General features: G+C 35.3%; 2 protein-coding genes across 2 annotated transcripts; both read right to left on the reverse strand.

Moving 5' to 3' along the window:
* Positions 1-374: 374 nt before the first annotated feature.
* LOC129925385 (sodium-influx-stimulating peptide-like) lies at positions 375-7,936 on the reverse strand. The gene is made up of 2 exons (XM_056025129.1): positions 7,783-7,936; positions 375-569 (listed from the first exon to the last, which is right to left on the reverse strand). The coding sequence occupies exons 1-2, from the start codon at positions 7,918-7,920 to the stop codon at positions 444-446; spliced, it is 264 nt and encodes an 87-aa protein (XP_055881104.1). The 5' UTR covers positions 7,921-7,936; the 3' UTR covers positions 375-443.
* A 7,723-nt stretch (positions 7,937-15,659) lies between these two features.
* On the reverse strand, positions 15,660-23,616 carry LOC106074024 (uncharacterized protein C14orf119-like). Its single transcript, XM_056025130.1, has 3 exons — positions 23,380-23,616; positions 18,118-18,241; positions 15,660-16,965 (listed from the first exon to the last, which is right to left on the reverse strand). The coding sequence occupies exons 2-3, from the start codon at positions 18,219-18,221 to the stop codon at positions 16,728-16,730; spliced, it is 342 nt and encodes a 113-aa protein (XP_055881105.1). The 5' UTR covers positions 18,222-18,241; positions 23,380-23,616; the 3' UTR covers positions 15,660-16,727.
* Positions 23,617-24,533: the final 917 nt, after the last annotated feature.

Here is a 24,533-nt window from a genome sequence, read left to right on the forward strand (position 1 = left end):
TTCCGTTTTGTTCAGGTGGACAATTATTAATAGTTTTTAATTAATATTGGGGAAATTAAAGTCCCATTGATAGCATCGTGAAGCCAAAAAAAAAAAAAAAAGAGGCATAAGAAAATAAAATTAATTGGAAAAAAATATAGCGCTAAAGCAAAACGGTATGGAGTCGAAATAATCAAAAAGAGGAATGAGCCCCCAAAAAAATCTCAACCTCAATCTTTGCAATCTCATTGTCTGATTGACACAATAACATCGTTATAGTTTCATTAACCATTGACCAAGTAACAAAACAAATGTGCTTTCCTAATTAAAGATAAATGTCAAAATGAATACTGACAAACAAAAGAAATGCAAAAACAAAAAATGCAACACGCCAATTGTGTATTCCCACTTTGTATTGAATGACTTTATACAGTCAGTGAAGTGCACGGCTTAGAAAGAGTTCATCAGTCAATCCACAGACCTCCTACTCGTGGCGGCTCAGTGTAGATCCTCTTGCAATAATCTCTCATGTCATTAGCGTTCTGGCAGCACTCCCTAAACACTAAATTGGATCCTTGTCTCAAGGCACACTGGAATACAAATATTGAAACTTTAGTGTGAGACACTTAAAGATAGACATTTAAACTTAAGAGTGAGACTTTTAGTTTGAAGACATCTTTCAGTCAGTACGGATTTAATTATGTGAACGCGGCAGGATGCTTTGACTCGATGGTTCTTTTGGTGCAGCGTTTTTTTTTTTTTTTGGCGTGGGACATTTCGTTGTAAAATTTAGAATCCTCATGCTCATTTTATTATGTACTAGCCGGATAGGACCCGCGGCCTGCGGAACTTAGTTTGGGTATTACTAATCTAGAGGATTGAATTTAGATCTATGTAGTGATGGGAACTAAACTAAATGTTTTTAGTTAAACTAAAACTAAGTTTGAACTAAAAAAAAGTAATTAAACTTTTAGTTAAGCATAAATTGAAAAAATTAGTTAAACTAAACTAAGAAACTTTAGTTAAACTTTTACTAACTATTTTGACCTTTTTTAAGGACAAAACAGCCAAAAATGAAAAATTTAAAGTACAACCAATCTCTTTAGCAAAATGTAATAAACATTTATTTGTTCACATGAAAAAAAGATTTTTATTAAATGTCTTTATGGGATAGATGTAGAATTTAATAGAATCAATAGATAGATCACTATTATAGAAAGAAATTAGATGTAATTGTCCAAGTTCTAATATAAGTTACCATTTTAGAAGTAATGATAAAACTGCATGTTGACTCTCTAACTAACTCTAGATTCTAGAATATTCTGGATCTAATATCTTCTACAAACGAAATGATCAGAACATTTTAAAATATTCAGAGTACATCAACGAACTCCCTGAATGTTCAAATAATTATACGAATGTTTTCATAAAGGGCCAAGAACTGTTTAAGGATAGGTTTAAATTATCAATGATATTTACTTTATAGTCATGACAAGCGTCAACACTTTGCTGATGATAGATCTACATTCACATACAGAACAAGATGTTTTTACAAACGTTCTTGTAAGATTAAAAAAAAGCTTGGTATAAACTACACAAAACACACACACACACACACACATATATATATATATATTTATTTATTTATTTATTTATAGGCCTATATATGGGATAATATGCATATTAGTTGAAACATTGTTATTTTCGTAAACTTCAGCTATTTTTAACGTTATGTATTTCATATTCCGCTAATTTGAAATACATTGTGCACATCGATTACATTAAGAATTGTTTTTTGTTTTGGATACATGATGTATTATTATGTTATTAAAAGTTCTATCATTTTTAAGAAATTCACAAAATGTTACATTAAAGTTTCAAAAATGCGTCGACGAAACAGATCTAGATCCATTTTATTACTTAGAAACCAAATTTAACAATGAAAGGGCGGGGTAAGACACATTTGACCTGTGTAACTGTAAGAGTAGATCTCGATTTATCCTTGACTATCAGATGTGTTATTTGTTCGCTAAACAACTAAAGCCTATTACGCACAAGGAAAACCCATGGCAGTCTTTTTATCTTTTATAAGAACTAGTCGACATATCGACTACACACTAGCCCTAGAGCTATCTGACCAATACACACTGGTCTGCTGTCCAACTTTTAGTGTTCTACTCAAGTTCAAGCTTGTTTACTTTTGGGCAGAGGAAAAGGGGGGGGGGGATGAAAGTGTTATTTTTTTTTCTAGGATTGGTTACCCGAATGCTAAGAACTGTAAATGTAGTCATTCATTGTAGATCAAGAAATCTTGATCTCAGTATGGCAGATTATAGGCCAACGCTTCGGTACCTTCTATCAAAGGTTTAACTATTTGATTTAGTTGAAACTATTTAAAAAAAATGTATCTCTAGATTCTCCTGTTATTAACAAATTATAGTTTAGCGCTAATGAGTAAATTGAAACCACTAAATATTGACTTAAAACGATTCAGATTCTCACTACAAACTAACTAAAACTAAGCACGGTGCGCGTTGTATACACACAACCACGTGACTCGGGGGGGAATACGAAACTACCTCATTAATAGATCTAGATCTAGATTATTGACTTATAATTTTAAATTTACATCTAGATCTAAGACTAAGACTACTAAGAGTTAGACTCTACTTAAGACTAAAATAATTAAATATAGACTATTATGACTGTAGATCTAATAGTAGTACTAGACTAATACTAATTGACTAGACATCACTAGACTCTAACTCTACTAGATTCTAGATCTAGTAAAATGTTTTAAAATAAAAAGAGTTGACATTTCTTTTAGATCTATAGTAAAGCAAAATTCTTTGCCTGCAGCTATACAGGAACACACTGGTGTTTAATAAAAATGCAAATAAAAAGCAGCAAAATGTAGATCTATAGAAGCAAGGAATTATCAGGATTTATCAAGCAGCGAAACTTGCTAGAAATTTAATGAACACGTTTTTTTTATTTTTCTCGCTTTTCAAATACCTTGAATTGGCGGGAATAGCGACCATTATAGGGTAAAGGTCAAAAGGCTTTCTAGTGACCTGTGCACCCTCTATTTTATTCTCCTCTCTATTATTTATTATATATATTCTCCTAATAACATAGATCTAAATATTTATTGGTATGTATGTTAAAAAAGTTTGTAAAATTTGTAATTAAACTTTTTAGTTTGTAACTAAAAAAAAAATAATTAAACTAGGATTTTAACTAAACTTTTTTCTTTTAATTAAACTTTGGCCTTAACTAATTTTTTTTAGTTAAACTAAAAGTTAGCAACTTTTTAGTTAACTTTTGCCCATCACTAGATCTATGTCAAACATGGAGAATGTTCCCTATCTAATAATATAATACTGTGAAAACAGGTTAACCCGATTTGTTAAAAAGTTCCGTTCTTTAATAGAGATGCAATTAGGTACGCCATGGTCTAAGGAACATTTCTGCCAAGTTTTATCAAGATTGGTCAAACGGTTTTGATTTCTATTCGGGACATACATACATACATGCGCCTTACTTTCCGCGTTATATATTAGATTTGGAAAGAATAAAACATATATATGTTTTGTGTCTTTATTTCTGTTCAATCGTATGTTTAAGAACAAAAGTTGTTGTTTTTTTTCATTTTACTAACATTAATAATTATACCAATGAAGAAAAATTAAGCAACAAGAAAATGATTTAATTTATGGTATCTCCAACTAAATACAAGAAAAATATTTTTTTTTTTAAATATTATTTTTAAAGACAAAGATTTTTTCAAAGTGTTATTGTATCAGTTAGTTTGGATAAGTCATGTAATTAAATGTGTAGGCTAATAGATCTAGACCTACAACAAATAATCTGTGCGATTAGCTCAATACGCTAGGAGAGAGAGAGAGAAGGGGGGGGGGGAGAGAGATTTAACAACCATTAAATTAAAACGCACCAAAAAATAGAAAATAATAATAATAAAAACAATAAATTATAAATATTATTTTTGTTTCAATGACAACTCCTCCTCTATACCACTAATAGAACGATTGTATTCCTCTCAATAATCAAATGAAAATGAAAGTTCGCTTTTTTTTTTTAAAATAATAATTTATTGTAAAAAATTTTTATAACAATATGAAGGATTTTATTATTAAATATGTTCTATGTTTTAGCAATTTGAAATACAGTAGGTGTGTAGGTCTGCTGCGGGGGGGGGGGGGGCAAACCTTTTTTTTTTTTGACGTGCGCCAATTTTTGTTTCACTTTTAATTCCGATCCACCAATTTTACACATTTCAGCCTTTAAAGTGAGGTCAGTAGTACACCGTTGTACAGTGTGTTTGTGGAGGATGTGATTTGCCAAAACAAAAACAAAAAAAAAAAAAACTAAAACAAGATACTAACCAAGTCTGTCTCTTTTTTATACATTTTAGTTTGCATTTATAATTGTAACAATCTAAAATCTAAAATTATAATAATTTATAAACACTGTTAGCAGTTTTAAATAAAAAATATGTCCCATACATGCAAAAAATATATAACTATCTTTAGCTTTGCTTTTGTGAAATTTGAAATATGAAGAGCTAATTTCTTGACTTCAATTTCACTTTTATTATTTTCATGGATGAAAATGCTTGCCCGTATCAGTCAGTATTTGACAGGCATAATATCTCATAAGAGGACAATCTAAAACTCTATTAAGCAAAATTACAGCACTAGTAACTCTACCAGGTATTGACGGTTTTAGTTTACTACAATTAAATGGATGATTTCCTAGACATGACTTCCTTCCTTCCTTAAATATGTCAATCAATCTAGTTTTTCCTTTAAAAATCTAAAAATTAATATCAATGTTTATCAATGTTTTGTAACCACAAAAAGCTTAGATAAGTAACATAAATAATGTTAAGAGCTTGGTCCGAGGCGATAACGTTGATAGTAGTACGACAATCTTGGGGTGAAATGCGCCACTTAATAATTGTTCAATTTGCCACTTTTGGCGCATGGGTCATAGGTTGGCCTCCCCCAATCTACTGAGAATATGGAACACACTTTTCCGCATTGTCATTTTAAATGAGTATTAAAAGAACCATAACTCAAAATTAGAATAAAAGTTAGGACTAGACATCAGATTCATTGGGAAAAAAAGTTCAGACGTGTTCAAATTTAAAACTGGAGGGAGGAGGAATTTTCCTCTTCGTTCTCTTTTATTGAATCATTTCCTAGTTCTGTTTGGGATACAGTACTCACATTGACTCAATTCTATAGATTTCGATGATTACCTCCCCTTCATCAATTACCAACTTTAACCATTCGACAACAAATTAAAGAGTGGACATTTCCCTCGACTTTAGCACAGACAGAATCAAGTGTCCATATTTTGTTACAACATGCGTGCTGAAAGACAGACAAAGTGATTGATTGACTGATTGATTGATTTTTTTTGATTGATTGGTGCTTATCTGTGAGCCTGAAATTAGTCGCTGAATTGGCAATACCAAACAAAAACCAGAATAGATGAAAGTAAACTGTGGAACTGAAACCAAAGTGAAAGAATCTAAAGATAAAATTTCTAAAATTGTAAAGGTCAAAACTGAAAAAAAAGGTACATAACTTCTAATGTACGCTGCTGTCTTAATCTACAAGGAGATTCTTAATTACTGTAATATAAAAGGGAAGAATAATCTACGCTCCTCGTATATTTCAGGTATAATAGTTAAGTTGAGGTTGCTTTACGGATTCATAATGAAAATATTGTTCTATGAAATTGGTTTATGTTTATAAAATCAATTGAAACTCTCCACCACAAACACAGCAAGGAGACCTCGACACTAATCATCTACATAGCTGGAGAAAACGGGCGTCTGGCTCTTGTTCTACTTGACATTCAAGGAATTTAAACTATCACTGCAGTATTAGCATTAGTATTTTTATATAGCCCATCTCCATACGCCCTGATCGATCCGATTTTGAGGACTTCCAAAAAAAAAAGGGTTGGGGGTGGTGGTAATATCTGTGAAAGATCGCGTAAATGCATCTCAACTTGTAGGTTACTTAGCGAATTGAAAATGATTATGCTTCGTCGAAATTCGAACTTCAGACCATGACTTTTGCATCTATCTAAATGCTCTATTCAACTCCATAACTGGGGAAGCATGGGTGAGTGCTGCATCCTTCCTCTACGTAGTCAGGGGCAAAGCCCAGGGTACAAGGATTTTACCGTATATTTGCTCTTCAGTAAAACATTCTCCAGGCGTATAGAACGCAATAGCTCGGGTAGTAAGAAGTTCGCAGGCCAAATAATACTTCTTCCCTTGTGACATAGGAGAATGAAATGGGTTGCCTGAATCAGCCAGGAAAACCAACGATTTGGCAGAGTTTAAGTCATTAATTAACATGCATGACTAGATTGACACATGAAATGCGTAGGACGTAATTATCTTCTTTTTTTTTTTTTTTTTTGAAGTAATGTCAGTCCTTGTAATCACAACAAATTTCCGTAAGGATCAATAAAGCAGTCTTAGTCTTAGTTTTAATATATAAGATAAGATAAGATTAAATAAAGAAGGGATGTGACATTTAATCAGAGAGGTATTTCACGCTGGAGACATGCAAGTTTGGAATTGAGCTCTTCATGGTCGTAAGTTTCTCGTTGTATTCATCAAGACGTCTTGTAGGGGTTCTGTTAAACTCGCACGAAAGGTGCCAACAGATCGATGCGCGGAAGAAATGTGTCCGCTATCTTGTAAGAGAGTAGTAGATGTTAGACTCACGTTGTCACTAACACTAACTTCTTCAAATGAATTTTTAAATAAGTTAAATATTGTTTTTAGCCCGAAACAGAAAAAAAAAAACCAGACAGGTACTACTTAGAGGTTGACAAGACGTTCCTTAATATATTAATTTATTACAATACCTCTATTCAAGCCATTCCTTCGTGTAGGGTGGGCGGACAGTGATCTCAGAAATAGCTCTAACGATTTTACTAGAAATTTAACGGTTGATGTATATGCTGAGAAAAGAATTTCTAGCTCGTTGGTCAGAAGGAGAAAACTCTAGTTTGACCGTTATAATTTATCAAAGTAAAAAATAATAATTTTGGCTATAGACTAAATCTAGGTCTAAATCCTAAATCGGTTTTGAAAGGACTATCGCGTTCTTGATAGGAATATCGCGTTCTTGATAGGAATATCGCGTTCTTGATAGGAATATCGCGTTCTTGATAGGAATATCGCGTTCTTGATAGGAATATCGCGTTCTTGATAGGAATATCGCGTTCTTGATAGGAATATCGCGTTCCAGAATTTTCGAATGTAAGGCTTTATTGATTCAAGAGTTAAGTAAATCAATTTTCAAGAGGTACTCTTTGAGTTAGGTGGACTCAGTGGTGACCTGAAAATCCTTAAGTTCAAAATCCGAGTCTTGACTGAGATTCGAAACGACAACCCCAGGTTTGGAAGCCAAGCGCTTAACCACTCAACCACCGCGCTCCCCTAGCAGAACCTGCGGCGCTACTGATCCCAAACTGTATTGAATATTCCGTTCCTTTGGTCAAATCAGCTGCTTAGAGAGGGGGGAACTGCTGTGTGGGCAGCGTTTTTCCGACCACAAACAATGCCCAGGTTTTTATCCTGCGATATATGTATACGAAAGTGTGTCTCCATAATATAGCTCCACAGTCACATGAAAAGATGTTCTAGGAGAGGAATCCTAGTCGTTACGACAAAAAGAGGCTAACAGTACAAAACTGGATAAGTAAATGTGTATTTTAGTGTTAAATGTAGACTACACAAAAGATTACCATGTAACAGATTCTGTTAGTTGATATCTTGGCACAATCTGTACTCTGCACATCGAAGCTGCACCGAGATTCTTGTAATGTCATCATGACCACTAGAAACAGCAGACAAGATCTCCAGGGTGCCTTGGACAGTCCCATTGTCGAAATAAAGTGGCTGGTGAAATAATAAGCAATACTGTATGTCGACATTAAGACATAAACATAACATAAACTAGGCATAAACAAAACAGTCTATAATAAACGTAACATGAACAGAACATAAATATAACGTAACTTGAACATACCATAAATATAACGTAACTTGAACATAACATGAACATAACATAAACAAATATACTATAAACGTATCATAAATATCCGATAAATATCTAGATCTAAGCAAAAAGTGTATAGTTTCAGCCTTCAATTAAAATGTTTTACATTTCATTAATACAAGGAATATAAAATTCAGATCTCGGCATTGATATCTTCTCGTAGAGAATTAGCGACGCAAACATTGCCTCGCTGTACTCGACGGCTGCCAATTTGTGTGCTAATGTACTTATGTAGGCCTACTATCGTTTTGACGGTCTCAGGTTTGACCCTGCCCGCCACCATGCCCGGCCGTCCTGTGGGTGCTCTGGGGTAGGAGGTTATAATATTAAACTCTGAAGGAAAGTCAGAGAGATGTCAAACGATGAACAGAAAACAAACGTATAGTTTTAGTACACTGTTGTACTTTAGCTTAACTGTCTAGCTTTTATATGTGATTATAGATTATATATTATATATTTTCTCAATCATTTGTTGCAAATCTTCCAAAACCGTAGCTGAAGCGGCTTTCAGAGTGCGCGGGTCCCCTTACAAGTGTCATTTGCAGGGCCAGCAGGATTACTAGATGTTAGCTATATTTGTCATACCACAACGCTATCGGGTTTGCCTGTCTCTTATGTTGTACCTACTAGCTTTATTTTTTGCCAAGAAAAGTACGTAGGCCTAATTCTTGATTCATGCACCACTGGCCGCTTGATTACGTTCGAATTGCAGGCAACTTGATTTATACGGATTTAGTGGCATTGTAGTGCCTTTAAAACAACGTAATGATGCATTGTAGTGCCTTTAAAACAACGTAATGATCAGAAACATTCAACACGAAGAACACCTCAGTTCAGCCTATAGCGGATTGCTACGGAACATTTAGAGTGTGTGGCAGGAGCCCAGCATACTGCACTATGATCTGAAGCCCAGCATACTGCACTATGATCTGAAGCCCAGCATACTGCACTATGATCTGAAGCCCAGCATACTGCACTATGATCTGAAGCCCAGCATACTGCACTATGATCTGAAGCCCAGCATACTACACTATGATCTGAAGCCCAGCATACTGCACTATAATCTGAAGCCCAGCATACTGCACTATGATCTGAAGCCCAGCATACTGCACTATGATCTGAAGCCCAGCATACTACACTATGATCTGAAGCCCAGCATACTGCACTATGATCTGAAGCCCAGCATACTACACTATGATCTGAAGCCCAGCATACTACACTATGATCTGAAGCCCAGCATACTACACTATGATCTGAAGCCCAGCATACTGCACTATGATCTGAAGCCCAGCATACTACACTATGATCTGAAGCCCAGCATACTACACTATGATCTGAAGCCCAGCATACTACACTATGATCTGAAGCCCAGCATACTACACTATGTTCTGAAGCCCAGCATGCTGCACTATGATCTGAAGCCCAGCATACTACACTATGATCTGAAGCCCAGCATACTGCACTATGATCTGAAGCCCAGCATACTACACTATGATCTGAAGCCCAGCATACTACACTATGATCTGAAGCCCAGCATACTACACTATGATCTGAAGCCCAGCATGCTGCACTATGATCTGAAGCCCAGCATACTACACTATGATCTGAAGCCCAGCATGCTGCATTATGATCTGAAGCCCAGCATACTGCACTATGATCTGAAGCCCAGCATACTACACTATGATCTGAAGCCCAGCATGCTGCATTATGATCTGAAGCCCAGCATACTACACTATGATCTGAAGCCCAGCATACTACACTATGATCTGAAGCCCAGCATACTGCACTATGATCTGAAGCCCAGCATACTACACTATGATCTGAAGCCCAGCATACTACACTATGATCTGAAGCCCAGCATACTGCACTATGATCTGAAGCCCAGCATACTACACTATGATCTGAAGCCCAGCATACTACACTATGATCTGAAGCCCAGCATACTACACTATGATCTGAAGCCCAGCATACTGCACTATGATCTGAAGCCCAGCATACTACACTATGATCTGAAGCCCAGCATGCTGCATTATGATCTGAAGCCCAGCATACTGCACTATGATCTGACAATGGCAGATACATCCCCTCCTTTATTTTCCCCTTATAAAAAAAAAGCTGAACTACGACAGTTCTAGATTTATTTTGTAAGCAGCATCTATCGTCATTTTAAGTTAAAACAGCCCCGTACGTTTATAACGAGCAAATTTTTTTTTTACAAATTTTAAATACTGTTTTAAAAAGCAAAGCTTATATAAAGTAAAGAACTCCACATTTACAGTCATACATCTCAATACTGCAAGATTTATTTCTTCTTTTCAATTTAAACAAAATTAATTAATAACCACTATTTTTATGAAATAATTTGTTAGTTGTTTTTTTTTTTCATTGGTTTCTTAGGAACAATGAATTCCAATGAGTTTAAAGTTTGAAATTGATCCTAGAATGTGAAGTGGGAGAAATAACGTATTCAAAATTTACCCCAGACAGACAGAGTGACTTGATATAAGCTTTAAAAAAAAAAGGTTACCTAGGAACTAAATAAATAATAGACATCGGCTAAATGATAAAATATTCTTATGAAGAAAAACTATGTATGTATACGTTTCATTATATAGAAAGTGTCCCCACTTTGATCATGGCATGTTCTAAATAATTTTTTGTAACAAAATACACAATAACCAAAAATACGTGAAGAGTTACTTACAAAATAGCAACCTGGTGCCTGAACAGTAATTATAGCAGCACGCTAGGACTCTGGTGAAATGTCACTTCCTAATTAAATGTGTTAACCCTTTTGTTAAGTCTATAAAAAAGCTACTACCTGAATAGTTCAACATTACGGCGTTCCCACAAGTGAACAGAAAACGTCAAATAACTATCGGAATTGTATGTAATAATGAAAGGACTTAGATTGCAGGCCTATAAGTAATAGTTACAATAATTTAGTTTGAGAACCAGCGCATGTTCAAATTTTTTCAGCTCGAAGCTAAAAATAATATGGTATGAATATATTGTATTTTTAAGAGAAAATAGTAGGCCTACAATTATATTTTGTTCTGTTAAATGGCTGACTATATAAGCATATATTTTTTAAACAAATTTACACTATGTAATTTCCAACCTTTTCTGAAGAGAGTCCCTCTTGATAACGAGCAAACACGTCAAGTACTGTGCCCTGACCTTCAGCACGTGCTTCGTCCTAACAATACGACTTTCTCTCCAATGGTCAACGGTTTATATGCGCATGGATAGCTCAAGACGTGGTACCGCTGTGACTGTGGCTTTCCGGAAGATCAGACAGTGACCATTCGACTTCCTTGCGATTAGCATACACAATATCATTAGCCTTTAGCCCCCGGGTCTCTGTGCATCACTGACTTGGAAAGATGAATGGTCACCTTGTGTGACCGGAAGCGTCTTTTATTGCAGGGTATTGTGACATTTTGATTCAAGCAAAGAAAAATACCTGGCTAGTTTCAATAAAGTTAGCAGTATGCCGGTTTGGCTAAATTTAAGCGAAACGTTACATTTTTGTAGTTATGGCTAAATGTGTAGGGCCTACAATCTTGTAATGAAAGTTAGTAATTAGAAACTTAGAGCACCGTGAAGCCTAATTAAATCTAATATAAATCTATATCATAACATATGTAAAAGTAAGCTAACAATTGGTTATTACTCATTATGGATGACGAAAGTGGTCATCATTGAACCATGATGGAAGAACAATGTAGGGTCTACTCCTCAAAAACCTTTTCATGTTCAAATTTCTGCACCTGCCTATCGGAATTTGGCTCAGGATTGGGCGTGCGACGTATCACAGAATGCTTCATGTGCGATTTCGCTACTGTTGAGTTTCAAAAGAGCGGATTGTTTCTTTGTCTTAGACACGCCTTTAAGGGATTTTTAAAACCTCCTTTAGTTAAGCACTTGACTAGATAAATTACCATTCCGTTAACTCTTATGAGAAGTAACCCTACTTAAGTAATATTTACATCAAGAAATCCCACACAAAATGATATAGCAAAAAAAAAAAATTCTTTCTTTATGAAGCTGAAGACTTTGAGTAAGAGCGATAACTTCGTTCTCAATAACTCATGAATGATAGATTTTTTTATAAAAAAAAAAAAGGAAAAATTTTAACCCTGCCCAAGCCCCGCCCCCCCCCCCACCACACCCAAAAAAGCAGATAGGCAAACTACGCAGCTGCCTCGGGCCTCCAATGGACTTGAATCCAATCTCAACTATAGCAGAGTTAGCCTAGCTCTGAGTCATTATGCCTCAGGGTTTATTCACAAATGTTGAATCTACTTTCTTAGACTACTTATGCTAGAAGACTGTTGTTTCGTCCTATTGGTGAAACATGTCCAAACGTTGTTTCAAGTCTGATGCATCAAAACGCAAACGTCAAGTGGAGGAGGAAGCGTTTGTTTCAACACTGAAAGGTGGTCGACGGAACGACACTAGCTTAGGCACCAACTTGCTTAAATGACATGGCAGAGAGCAACTTGTGCCTCAGAACGAGACAGCTGGAGATCACTTACAAAAGCCGCGGGATACACATTTGAAACCAAAATAAAATCCACTGCCGAGGACAGACGTAGACGTCGAAACGAAAATCTAAATAGGCCTATGTAGGTCGCAGCCCAGAGATTATTGCTTTTTTAAAGCGCTACTTTCATGCTTATAGCATGCTCAGAGCGCTTTTGGTCCAATGTCAGTTGTGGACGAGTGGGTGAGAGGGGGTATCTAGGAGTTGGGTTTCCGTGTTGCCTTTTGGCGCTCAGTAAACACAACTCTGCCCGAGTCGGGTGTCGAACCTCGAGCCCCCTTCTAGGTAGCCATGCCAAGCCAAGTTCAAGCGCTTCCCACTGATTAAGGAAGATGACATAAAATTACGTGTAAATAAAGACTCATCTGTGACCTACAATTTAGCCACATCTGAGGTAGCTGAAGCAGTTGTCTGTTGTAATTCGATTCAGGTTCTCTTTTCTTCGTAGGCGCCTTTTTTTATTTGGGGTGGGGGGGGGTCTCAAAAGTATATAGATCTAGATCTGTCGCTGAACAATAGCAGCCGTCTAAAAAAAGAATTCTCCTACGGTGTTTTTTTGGAAGCCACTTGGTAGGTTCTAGATCTAAAGATGAAAGTATGAAATACGATGTCGCTAATATCAAAAGAGACATTTCTCTGACATGTGTGGCTCCCTAGAAACTATCCAATGAACGTTTCGAACAAGGAATTCAAGACAATAGAAGATTTATGGACAGATAGTGACAATAGCATCTGATTCATCTCTTGACTTCCGCTAGTATTTTCAGAGGCGTGGACACTATTTTTAGGTCGAGTGGTGGGTACTTACATGGGCGTAGCCAGAATTTTTTTTCTCCCCCACCCCCCTCGAAATATATCTATATATGTATGTATTGTGTGGAATTTGGGGATTGTCGTTTGCATTTTTTTGGTTTTGTTTTATAGAATAGGGGGATTTAACTGCAAAACCCCCCTGTAGGGTGTTAACTCAAAACCCCCTTGGCTGTGCTGGGGCAAGTGATGGTTTAGTATTAAAATCTCACCTAAAAAAAGCAAAAAATCAGTCACTAAATTACGACACCCTCTCCCCGGCTACGCCCATGGGTACTTATCTGTCAGAGGTCAGGAAACTTCCTGAAGTGGCGTTGTTGTCAGCTATGAGAGATGTTTCCAAACCAGCGACGGAGCTTAGGTATGCTAAATATAGTAAATATGCTAATGAGCCGGATGTTGTGAGTATCAGACTGAAGTGGCAAGTCAAATATGTGAAGACATAAGGGAGACAGCGATCACGTGTCACGTGGTCTGATTCCTAATTGTAGACAAATTATTCTATTGGCGTCTCCTTCAATATCTGGACAAATGTCGTCGTCTGGCTTTACACTCCGTGCGTAAATTAGGACTGGTTGTAACTTTACACTCCGTGCGTAAATTAGGACTGGTTGTAACTTTACACTCCGTGCGTAAATTAGGACTGGTTGTAACTTTACACTCCGTGCGTCAATTAGGACTGGTTGTAACTTTACACTCGGTATATGTAACGTAGAACTGGTTGCAACTTTACACACGATACCTAAGACTGGTTGTAACTGTGTACAGGGCCGCCTTTGGCATAGGCAAGCTAGGCAGCCGACTAGGGCCTCCGATGGGCGGGGGCCTCGCACAGGACTGAAAACAATTTTTTTTAGAGAAGAAATCGCGAAGCTTGTCGTTAACGTTATTGTTGAAGTCCATTAGGTTTGAACTAAAGTGTGTTTCATTTTAGTTTTCTAGACGGTTAATTTTTTTTTTTTTTTCACCAAATTCATTTTCAATTATCTATGGCCGGCCTTGATCTGTATAGATACAGGCAATAGAAATGTCACTAAAATTTTCAAGTAAATTATTTATTCAGTAGTTGAGGAAAATCGCCGAGGAAAAAAAGAGAACAGCGCTGACAGAAGAAAAGCGCCAGAGAAGAAAAGCAAGGCCTATGACACTAGCTTCAGCTGGAATAACCTGCCCAGTGTGCAGACGAACATTCCGGGCTCACATAGGTCTCACCACATGAGGAGGCACAAAACCCCAGTGCAAAGCCCTCAGAACCCTGAATGACAAAAGTGGGCATCATCGAACCACGATGGACGAACTATATATATAATGTAAAAGACTATAGCGCCAAATATTTTCTCCTCTAGTCTAATAGAATTCTAAGATTGATTCATATGAGATATGAGATTAGTGTCGTACATGCCACAAAAAGTCGCGAATAACCGCATGGTACAGCAGTCCCAACGGAGAACATCTCAACCAGATCGACTATATCATGGTACAGCAGCGCTTTAAGGCAAGCATCCATACGGTCAAAACAAGAGGTTTTCCTGGAGCTGACATTGGAAGCGACCATGACCTTATTATGATGACCTTTAAATTATACCTAAACACAAGGTAACAATACAAGTACATACCAGGACAAAATTTGACCTGGATAACCTGAAAGACTCCCAAATAGCTGCCATATTCGAAACAAAGTTAGGAGACTCTTTGCAGCCCTCAATATATTGGACTCCAATGATCAGGATATCAGCACACAAGTCAATATCCTAACTACAGCCGTCATAGATACAGCCCTAGAGGTGTAAAGGCAGCTCCGCCCGCCTCCAGAAAAAAACCTGTGACAAGCGTCTGGAGTTTAAAAAGAAAAAGTTGTCTGACCCAAACTATGCCCGCCACAACTACAATGGTGTACAAGGAAATGAAAGAAGTGAAGAAGATGGAGACAAAATGTCAAGAAATTGAAGAGGGCTAGAACAGAAACGACAGCATAAACGCGCAGGCCTACTAACTTGAACAAGTGATAAGAAGATGGACAGAGTTGTATAACTTTGAAATCTCAGGAGATCCAGAGCTACTTTATGTCTTTGCAGTATCCAATGTGATGTGAGTTCAATTACTATAGGCTCTTCAAACGATGAAGAATAAAACTAAACCTGTTAGAACTAGATTGCTTATCGGAAATTGTAACATCACAAACAAATGTAATAAAACTAAACCTGTTAGAACTAGATTGCTTCTAATGTTTTGGAAATTGTAACATCATAAACAAATGTCATATAACTAAAACTAATTAAATTGGTTACCCGGTACTTCCATAAATACATATTTTTTAAAGAAAGTTTTTTGTAAAAAAAAAGAAAAGAAAAGAAACTTTAAAACTGACTAATTTTATCAGTCTGACACTGTACTTGCTTATGCATTTAGACTTTAAAAAAAGAATATATCGAAATAAATGTTCAACAGCACACACATGCACACATCAACTTATGTTTGAACCAAGATACACATATTGACATACATAGTCTCCACCAAGATACACATATTGACATACATAGTCTCCACCAAGATACACATATTGACATACATAGTCTCCACCAAGATACACATATTGACATACATAGTCTCCACCAAGATACACATATTGACATACATAGTCTCCACCAAGATACACATATTGACATACATAGTCTCCAACATGTCTCAACTATGACATCTACTCACTTGTCTATAATATAGAACATCTATTAACCTCCATACATTATATATTTATTTAACAAATAACATATTCTTTAAACCACAATCACATACATATAATATACAGGATCTAATATACACACATATATGCATATACCACCATACTTATTCTTTTAATACTTTAAATATAATAAATACTAACAAAATGTTTCAAAAAATGAAAACAAACTATGATGGGTTTTTTTTAAATTAATAACATAAACTAGTTAACAAAATATTTGCCTCTATATAATAAACAATGTGTTTGACTAAATGAGTTTATACAGTATTATAATGTCTGACACTCAATATAATGATCATAATGATACTTGAGCAAAGTTAACAAACTCTATTATAACAGAATTACTGTGCAGTATGCCTACTTCACATTATAGCCCAAAGATGATGAAGATGCTGATTAGGGTTTGAGCTTAGAACTGTTCCACTATTCTGAAGCCCAGGTTTACTGACTAGGCTAGTTAGTATATATATACAGAGTGGAACTCTTCTGTTTTTTTCTTTTTTAACAATACTAGTACTCATAACATCAAACATCAGGATAGTATTGGCTGATTTTGTGTCAATCTTGAAGCTTCTGAATTAAACTTGGCCATAAAACTAGCATCAATGCTGTGAAGCTTTATCATGAAATCATTCCTTTCAGAGTCTGTCCACTGAGAAAACCATTCAGAAAACAACTTCAGCTGACATTGAAAGATGGATGGAGGTTTATCGCCAACACCTAGTGACTTCATGGAATCAAACAATGTGTCTATGTTATTCGGCACAAGTCTGAAAGTTAACAGATTTTTTTAAAAGAAATTTCAAAATTGAAATAAGTACAAAATTATTACTGTAGTTTAGTTAAATAGTAGGTATTGAGTACTCATACATAGCTTTTAACAAAATGTCATAAATTAAGTTTGTAATTAATTTGCAATAGTCATTGTTAATAGATTTGTAAGAGTATCATAATGAAAGGATCAAATTCAAATCTTTGTGAAGACTGGCATTTTTAATTTCAGGATTTTAAGGACGCCCCTGAATCCAGCCAACTCTTAATGGGTAGCTGACTGTAGTTGGAGAAAGTAAAGGTGATTGATTGTTGTGCTGGCCTCATGACACCCTCATTAACTGTCAGCCTTAGAAACAGATTAGGATTACATCATTTACCCTATAGATCACAAGGTCTGTAAGGGGTACCTTACTTTTTTTTTTTTTTCATTAGCTATCCTATCAAGCTGAAATTTTGCACATCAACTTGTGCTGGATGAAAACACATTTATTACAATTTCAAAAAGATTACTTCATTAATTATTGAATTCTTTTATTACATTGTACAGAAAGAAGAGATTGTTTTTTGGAGACCATTTTTGTTTTCCATTCATTCAAATGTCATTTATAGATCTAGATCTATATATATATGTTTGACCAATTGTAGTATAGTGGGTTAGCTCAGTTGGTTAGAACATTGTGTTAATAAAGCTAATGTATGAACCAATTCTCTTATACAAAAATTCAAAATTCTTTTCCAGTCTTTTGTACTGTTAATATAGAAAGAAAAATACTCCTTACGAAAAATGTTAACAAAAGCAAGTTTGTATTAAATTTTTACTTTCTTTTAACCACTCTATCAAAGTGATCATCAAGCTGATTGTGATAACATATTGGATTGCAAACTGAAATTATTATGAAAGACAATCTTTTTTTTTTTTTTCAAAACTTTTTATTTATTATTTCTAACATGAAAAAAAAAAAGCTTTTGGTTGTTTTTTCCCTGTCAAACTGACAACCAAGTTATAAAGAATTTCTGAAGAAAACAGTTATAAAGAATTTCAAATATCTTGTACAAGTCAATGTTTAATGTTATACCATTATGGTCATGCTGTTGCTTATCCCTATATAGATATTTTTCAGTGTAAAACAAAACAAAAATAAAATTACTTGTCAAGCAAATCTTTCAGGAAATCTTCTTTCTGCATTGCACTCCAACCTTGGAACCAATGTGTTACACACTGGATTTCTCTCTCTGTATTATTCAAAGACATGTTTTTTCACATACTTGGAGCTGCAGAACAAACAATTTACACAATTATTATGCAATTTTTGTTGTTTTATATGGCTTAAACTGTCCTCTTTTTAGAATAGAAACTTGGACTTTTCTGAGAGTTTATTTGTACAAGAAAAACAAACTAGCAGTTGAACTGTTTTATTTTTCTTTAGGTACATAATATTCAAAAAGGCTATTAACATTTTGACATTAATAGAAATGAAGCTTTCATTTTTGAGGTTTCTAGCTACAAAAGACAAAAAGATTGAGGCATATTTTTTTTTGCTATATGCTATATGCTTCTTCCCTAGTGCCATTGCATTAGAGAATAGATTGGCTTGCCTGAATCAGCGATCAAAACCAGCGACTCGGCAGAGTTTAAGTCACTGATTAACAATAAAAACTATGATTAGATTAACACATGAAATGCATAAGATGTAATTATTTTCTTTTTTTTTTAAGTAACTTAATGTATACCGGTATCTGTAAGTTATGAAAAGAATAGATAGACCTGGATCCTACCAAAGTGTCCAAAGTAGTTTTTTAAATTTAAGTCAAATTTAGTTCTATAATTTTACTATTATAGACTACTAAAAACTATAAGCTATAGAATCTACTATACTACTATAGATCTATATTGACTATAGACTTAGATGGGGCTTTAGTGTCTTATCTTATCTTATCTAACACTTGTCATGCATATTAACCAATGACCTAAATTCTGCCAAGTCACTGTTTTTTCTGGCTAGCTCGGCGACCCATTCCATGCTCACTAGGGAAGAAGGAGCATTTGTACAAATTTGTCCTAGCTTATGGAACGAGGAACATACCTTCATCTTTGTGTCTTTCAGAGTATTTTATTAAATTTTGTATTTGAAGATTATGGTTCAGTGTTTTATGTATAATGTTCACTTTACTTTACTTTTGAGTCTTCTATCCTGAAGGCTTTCTAAATTTAGTGATTTTATTAAAGGTGTTATACTAGTCAAATAAGAATATTCATTTGTTATGAATCTCACTGCTCTATTTTGTATCTGTTCCAGTTTCTTAATGTTTCTTGAGTTGAGGGATCCCAAACAGAAGATGCATATTCTATTAATGGCCTAACCAAGGTTAAATAACATTTTAGTTTTTAGTTCTTATTTGATTTATAGAAATTTATTTTAATAAATCCTAATGCTTTGTTTGATTTTTCATCAATATGAGATTCCACAACAGTTTTTTATTTATTATAACACCTAGGACCTAGGTATTTTGCGTTTTTAGTCTGTGTTACTGGCTTACCATGAATAAGATAAGTGGAATTAATTTTTTTTAGTTTTTTTGTTACTCTTAATAACTGACATTTTTCTGGGTGGAAAGACATGCTCCAATTTGATTCCCATTTCTGTAATTCATCTAATTCTTTTTGTAAGATTTCTGTATCTTGTGTTGTTTTTATTGTTCTATGTATTGCTATAACTTAGCAATTAACCTCAACGAAAGTGATATAAAATAGAACGTTTAATAATCAATTATAAACTGGATCTAGAGCCAAACCCAGAATCACATCTCAGGCCTTCTTGTTTACATCTGTAATCATCGGCCATCTTCCTTCCTCTGTTCTCTATCGTATCCTCTGGTATACAATGTCGTGCCAAATGACAGTGCGCAATGTAGAGTCATAACACTGCCCCCTCCTTAGTTATGTTCGTCCCGAACATGACCAGATTTTCGACAGGGCAGTGGAATTGTCAGTGCAGATGAAGTTCTGGCAATAAAGTTATAGTTCCCCTGGAGGCCAGGCCATAAAACACACAGTCATTTCCCGGTATTTATATTGTTCATTCGAGGTTCCGCCCGTACAGTTCTTATTAAATTTCTGTCTGCAGTTAGTACTGGTAGCCAAACAGGAGTATTGGACGCAGACCCAACATTGTCTGATTTGGTCATGCCCATTGAAGCACTCATATCACGGACATCGAAAGCAATAGTTTCACTCTGACTATAGTTCACTCCTCTAGTTTCTTCATCTAGCGTTTTCTTTTCGGGTCTGCGCTTATCGTTAAAAAGGTTGCCACTTTCTTTATCTTGAAAGCTAGACACATCTGATGTAGCTGGCCTTCCAGTTTGTTCCACTTCAGTTTTTACCTTTTATGATACCTGTTTACTGACAGATTAGACCATTTTGGTATGGTCGTATGTTTGATTCACTTCACCTGAATGCCTTCCACACCATCATCAAGCAATGGGAACTTTAAGTGTCCATATTGTACAGTTCCACTTCCAATGTTTAGAGATAACCCGAATTCCTGCATAAAAACCAGACCAAGGATGCAATCGTAGACAACATTGGCGATCACAAAATCCTGACAAAATAGTTGACTTCCTATTTCAAAGTCAAGCCGTATCTGTCCTAGTATAGGTCACAGTTCGCTACCTGTTGTTTTAAGAGTGTAGCCATTCACTCGTATTATTTCTTGATCACCAATCAGACTGGGTCCAACTATCGACCGCGTAGCCCCTGTGTCCAAGAGGAACCTATAAGAACCAGCGCCAATCTTTCCCTGCACTATCAAAGTTCTGCTTTGTTCTAACACTCTGAAAGGAGTCTTTATTCTCAGAGTTTCGATTTCCTGGGTTGCCAGTCCTTGCTCCCTAAACCCGTGGAATCGTAGCGATTTACATTCTGATGCAAAGCCTTGGCCTTGGAACAACATGTTACAATTCCTCCGTACATGACCTGGAGTGTTACAATTCCAACAACGAAAAGTCTTTCTACTACGCTTTGAGGTCTGATAATGTTCCAGTTCATTTAAAGCCTTTTCCACCATTCTTCGAATCAGCCTTGGCATATCCTCCTCTTCCGACACATTTAACATCCGACAACAGTGATATGTTCCTCGCTGAAACTTCGGTCGCCTCGTAAGACATGGCATAAATGAGGGCTTTGTTGATTTTCCATTTTCCGCTTATTCGGAGGGTCTTCTTAAGTTCCGAATCTCGCATTCCATCTATAAAGGCATCTGTGACCAGAACATCCAAAAGTTCCTGTGTTGCCGATGGAGAAGCAAGACGGGCGAGACGTTCTATGTCTGCTGCTAATTCCTGTAATGTCTCTCCACTCTTCTGTTGTCGATTCTTTAATTGCATCCTGAAAACTTCCTGCGGGTGTTCATTGCCGTATCGTAGTTCCATTGTTTTGACCATGGCATCATAGTCCTTCCGATCCGTCATAGTCTGTAACAATTTGGCTGCCTTTCCTCTGAGTGCCAACATAAGACCAGTTGCTTTCTCTGCATGGGTATCCCATTTGCGCCGCCGCCTCCAATTGTAATCGATACACCGACCAAGACACAGAGCCGTCAAACACTGGTGGTTTAATCTTCCCCGTCATTTCAGTCACAGTGGCACCCGCATCTTGTTTCTTTTGCAGCTTCGCCTTCATTTCATTTCATAATTGTTGAATTTTAGAATCAACATCTCCCACCATTTGGGACCTTAATTCAGATACCTCATTTCTTAATTGTTTGAAACTGTCTATGTCATTTTTCAATTCAGACACAAAGGATGCTATAGAGCTAAGTTTATTACCTAATTCATTTTTAAGTTCATCCTTCACCAATTTCAGGTCTTCCTTTATTTGCTCTTTCATCAATTTCCAAATCTCCCCTGTATCAGGTTCTATTTCAAATAAATAGGTGTCCGGATCCTGTTCATCATCTATGATGCTTTGCTTCAGACGCTTCATGAGCGCCTCTTTGTTGCCGCTTACCTTCAGTTCTCTGCATCTGAGTTCTCGTCTAAGTTCTATCAATGAAAGCTGACCAAGTGTTTTCGTAGACGCCATCCCGTATTTTTCTCACGTTGGCCTACCAAAACTTACGTTGGGTTATCCGAAAAGAAAATGATGTAACGGTCGTGTACAAAGACCTTGTTCCCACTTTCGCTGAGAATCCCACTTCTGACACCAATTGCTATAACTTTGCAATTAACCTCAACAAAAGTGATATGAAATAGAACGTTTAATAATCAATTATAAACTGGATCTAGAGCCAAACCCAGAATCACATCTCAGGCCTTCTTGTTTACATCTCTAATCATCGGCCATCTTCCTTCCTCTGTTCTCTTTCGTATCCTCTGGTACACAATGTCGCGCCAAATGACAGTGCGCAATGTAGAGTCATAACAGTATTATGCAATTGTCTGAAAATAATCTGACTTTTGTTCCTGATAAATCATTTATAAATGTAAATTTTAAAAAGTAGTGGACCTAAGGCTGTTCCTTGAGGTACACCTAAGTTTACTGTTTAGTGTTGATTTAGAGCCATTTATTATTACATTTTCTTCTCTCCCTAACGGAAAATCTTTAACCCATTGATGCAATGGACCATCAATGCCATTTAATAATATTTTAATTTTTTAAGCAAACTTTGGTGGTGAACTTTGTCAAAAGCCTTGGAAAATCTAATAAGATAGCATCTATTTGCTCACTATTATCTTATTAATATATAGACTTATATAGATATATTAAATGCTAGAACTAGTATATGTAGGCTATTATTGTAAAGAATATAGTCACATTCGTGTACATTACATAGACCTAGATTCTAGTGATAATAGTGACAGTCCTAGATTCTAGAATCATTCTAGAACTAGAGTCTAGACCTAAGCCTAGAGTGAGTCTAGATTTAGATTTATTAATATTAATTATATATATATATATATATATATATATATATATATATATATTTATATTCTAGATCTATATCAATATCAACCATAATGAATGATATAAATAATATATATAATGATAATGATAGTAAAAAATAGTATTCTAATTGAGTAATTCTAATCTACGTGGACGTGTACTTCTTGTAGTATCAAGTATGATAATTTATATTCATTCATTGATAATGACAATGATCATTATTTGAATATTTTTTTATAATCATTATGAATAATGATTGATATTATAATTTATAAAATTTATTATTATTAATTATAGATCTAGATCTAATTTATAATTATAATTAATTATTATTGCCTGGTAACCTGGTAATTTCCTATTCTAAAGAAATCTAATCTAAACTTAATAACTTAATAACTAAATAAGTTAGTTAGTTAATAAAGTACAAAAGACTTGAAAAGACAAAGACCAAAGACATAAAGTCTACCTTACTAGAATACTAAATCTCGTACTCATATAGATCTAGATCTGTAACAATAGTCTAGATCTAGATCTATTTTATTCTAATCTCGTCTAGAGACTCAGATTCCCTAAGCCTAAACTGAAGTACTAAAGTCTAATTGGCTCCAATACTATTATACTATCTAGATCTACTAATCTAGTCTAGATTTCTAATGTTTTCTTTCAGAAAGACAATTACAAATAAAAGAGTTCACCGCCAAAAAGGCGAATTAAGTCTAGAGTCTAGAAATTATATAAGCTACATTCATAGACATATTTTTATATGTCTATGGGTAGATTCTAGTCACTGACCTATATATAGTATATATAGGTCTGTATATATAGTATATATAGGTCTGTGATTCTAGCTTACCTAAAAACATTCACTTTTTTAAAACTTTGTATTCATTTTTTTTTTTGTCATTCAACTTATCTTACAATTTAGCCTACAGTTGCCACAGCCTACACTGAATTATAACATTGAAACAATGTCCTACCGGTATATCAAATCCTTACTTATTGGTATTGGTAGTTTAGCTACTGGATTGGGTCTTTTTGCCATTGCTACCTCTTCAACAGCAGATTATCCAAAAGAGATTAAGGAGGTAAGCTCGCCCAACCATAACCATACTACTTATACTACCATAAGGTAACCATAGCCATTGCACAGGCCATAGGCATAGTGACACACACATATGTCTGGGTAACTGATCTGCTGTCTAGTCTAGACTCTATTTTTTTTTTTTTTGTATTCTATAGACTATTGCAGTCTTTTAATATTTTAGACCATTTTATTTTTAGGACTTCTCAGTCACAAAATAATATCTAGACTCTAGAATACAAATGTAGAGTCTAGAATCTAGATTTAGACAATTTATAATAAATATTAAAATATTTTAAGTTCAAGACTTCAAGAGATTTTTTCTTATAAGAGATAGATTTAACTATGTCTTTTAAAAATGTTTTTGTGAGAGGCTGCCCGGTCGTGCGGTTTGCGCACTGGACTGTCGTTTGGACTTATCGATGGTCCCGGGTTCATACCCTGCCCACTCCCATCCCCCGTCGTCCTGCAGGAACATTTTACAAACAAACAAACACTATTCAGTCAAAAATGTTTTAAAAAGACATTCAAAAAATTCT

This window comes from Biomphalaria glabrata, chromosome 3 (assembly GCF_947242115.1).
Source record: "Biomphalaria glabrata chromosome 3, xgBioGlab47.1, whole genome shotgun sequence".
Lineage (NCBI taxonomy): Eukaryota > Metazoa > Mollusca > Gastropoda > Planorbidae > Biomphalaria > Biomphalaria glabrata.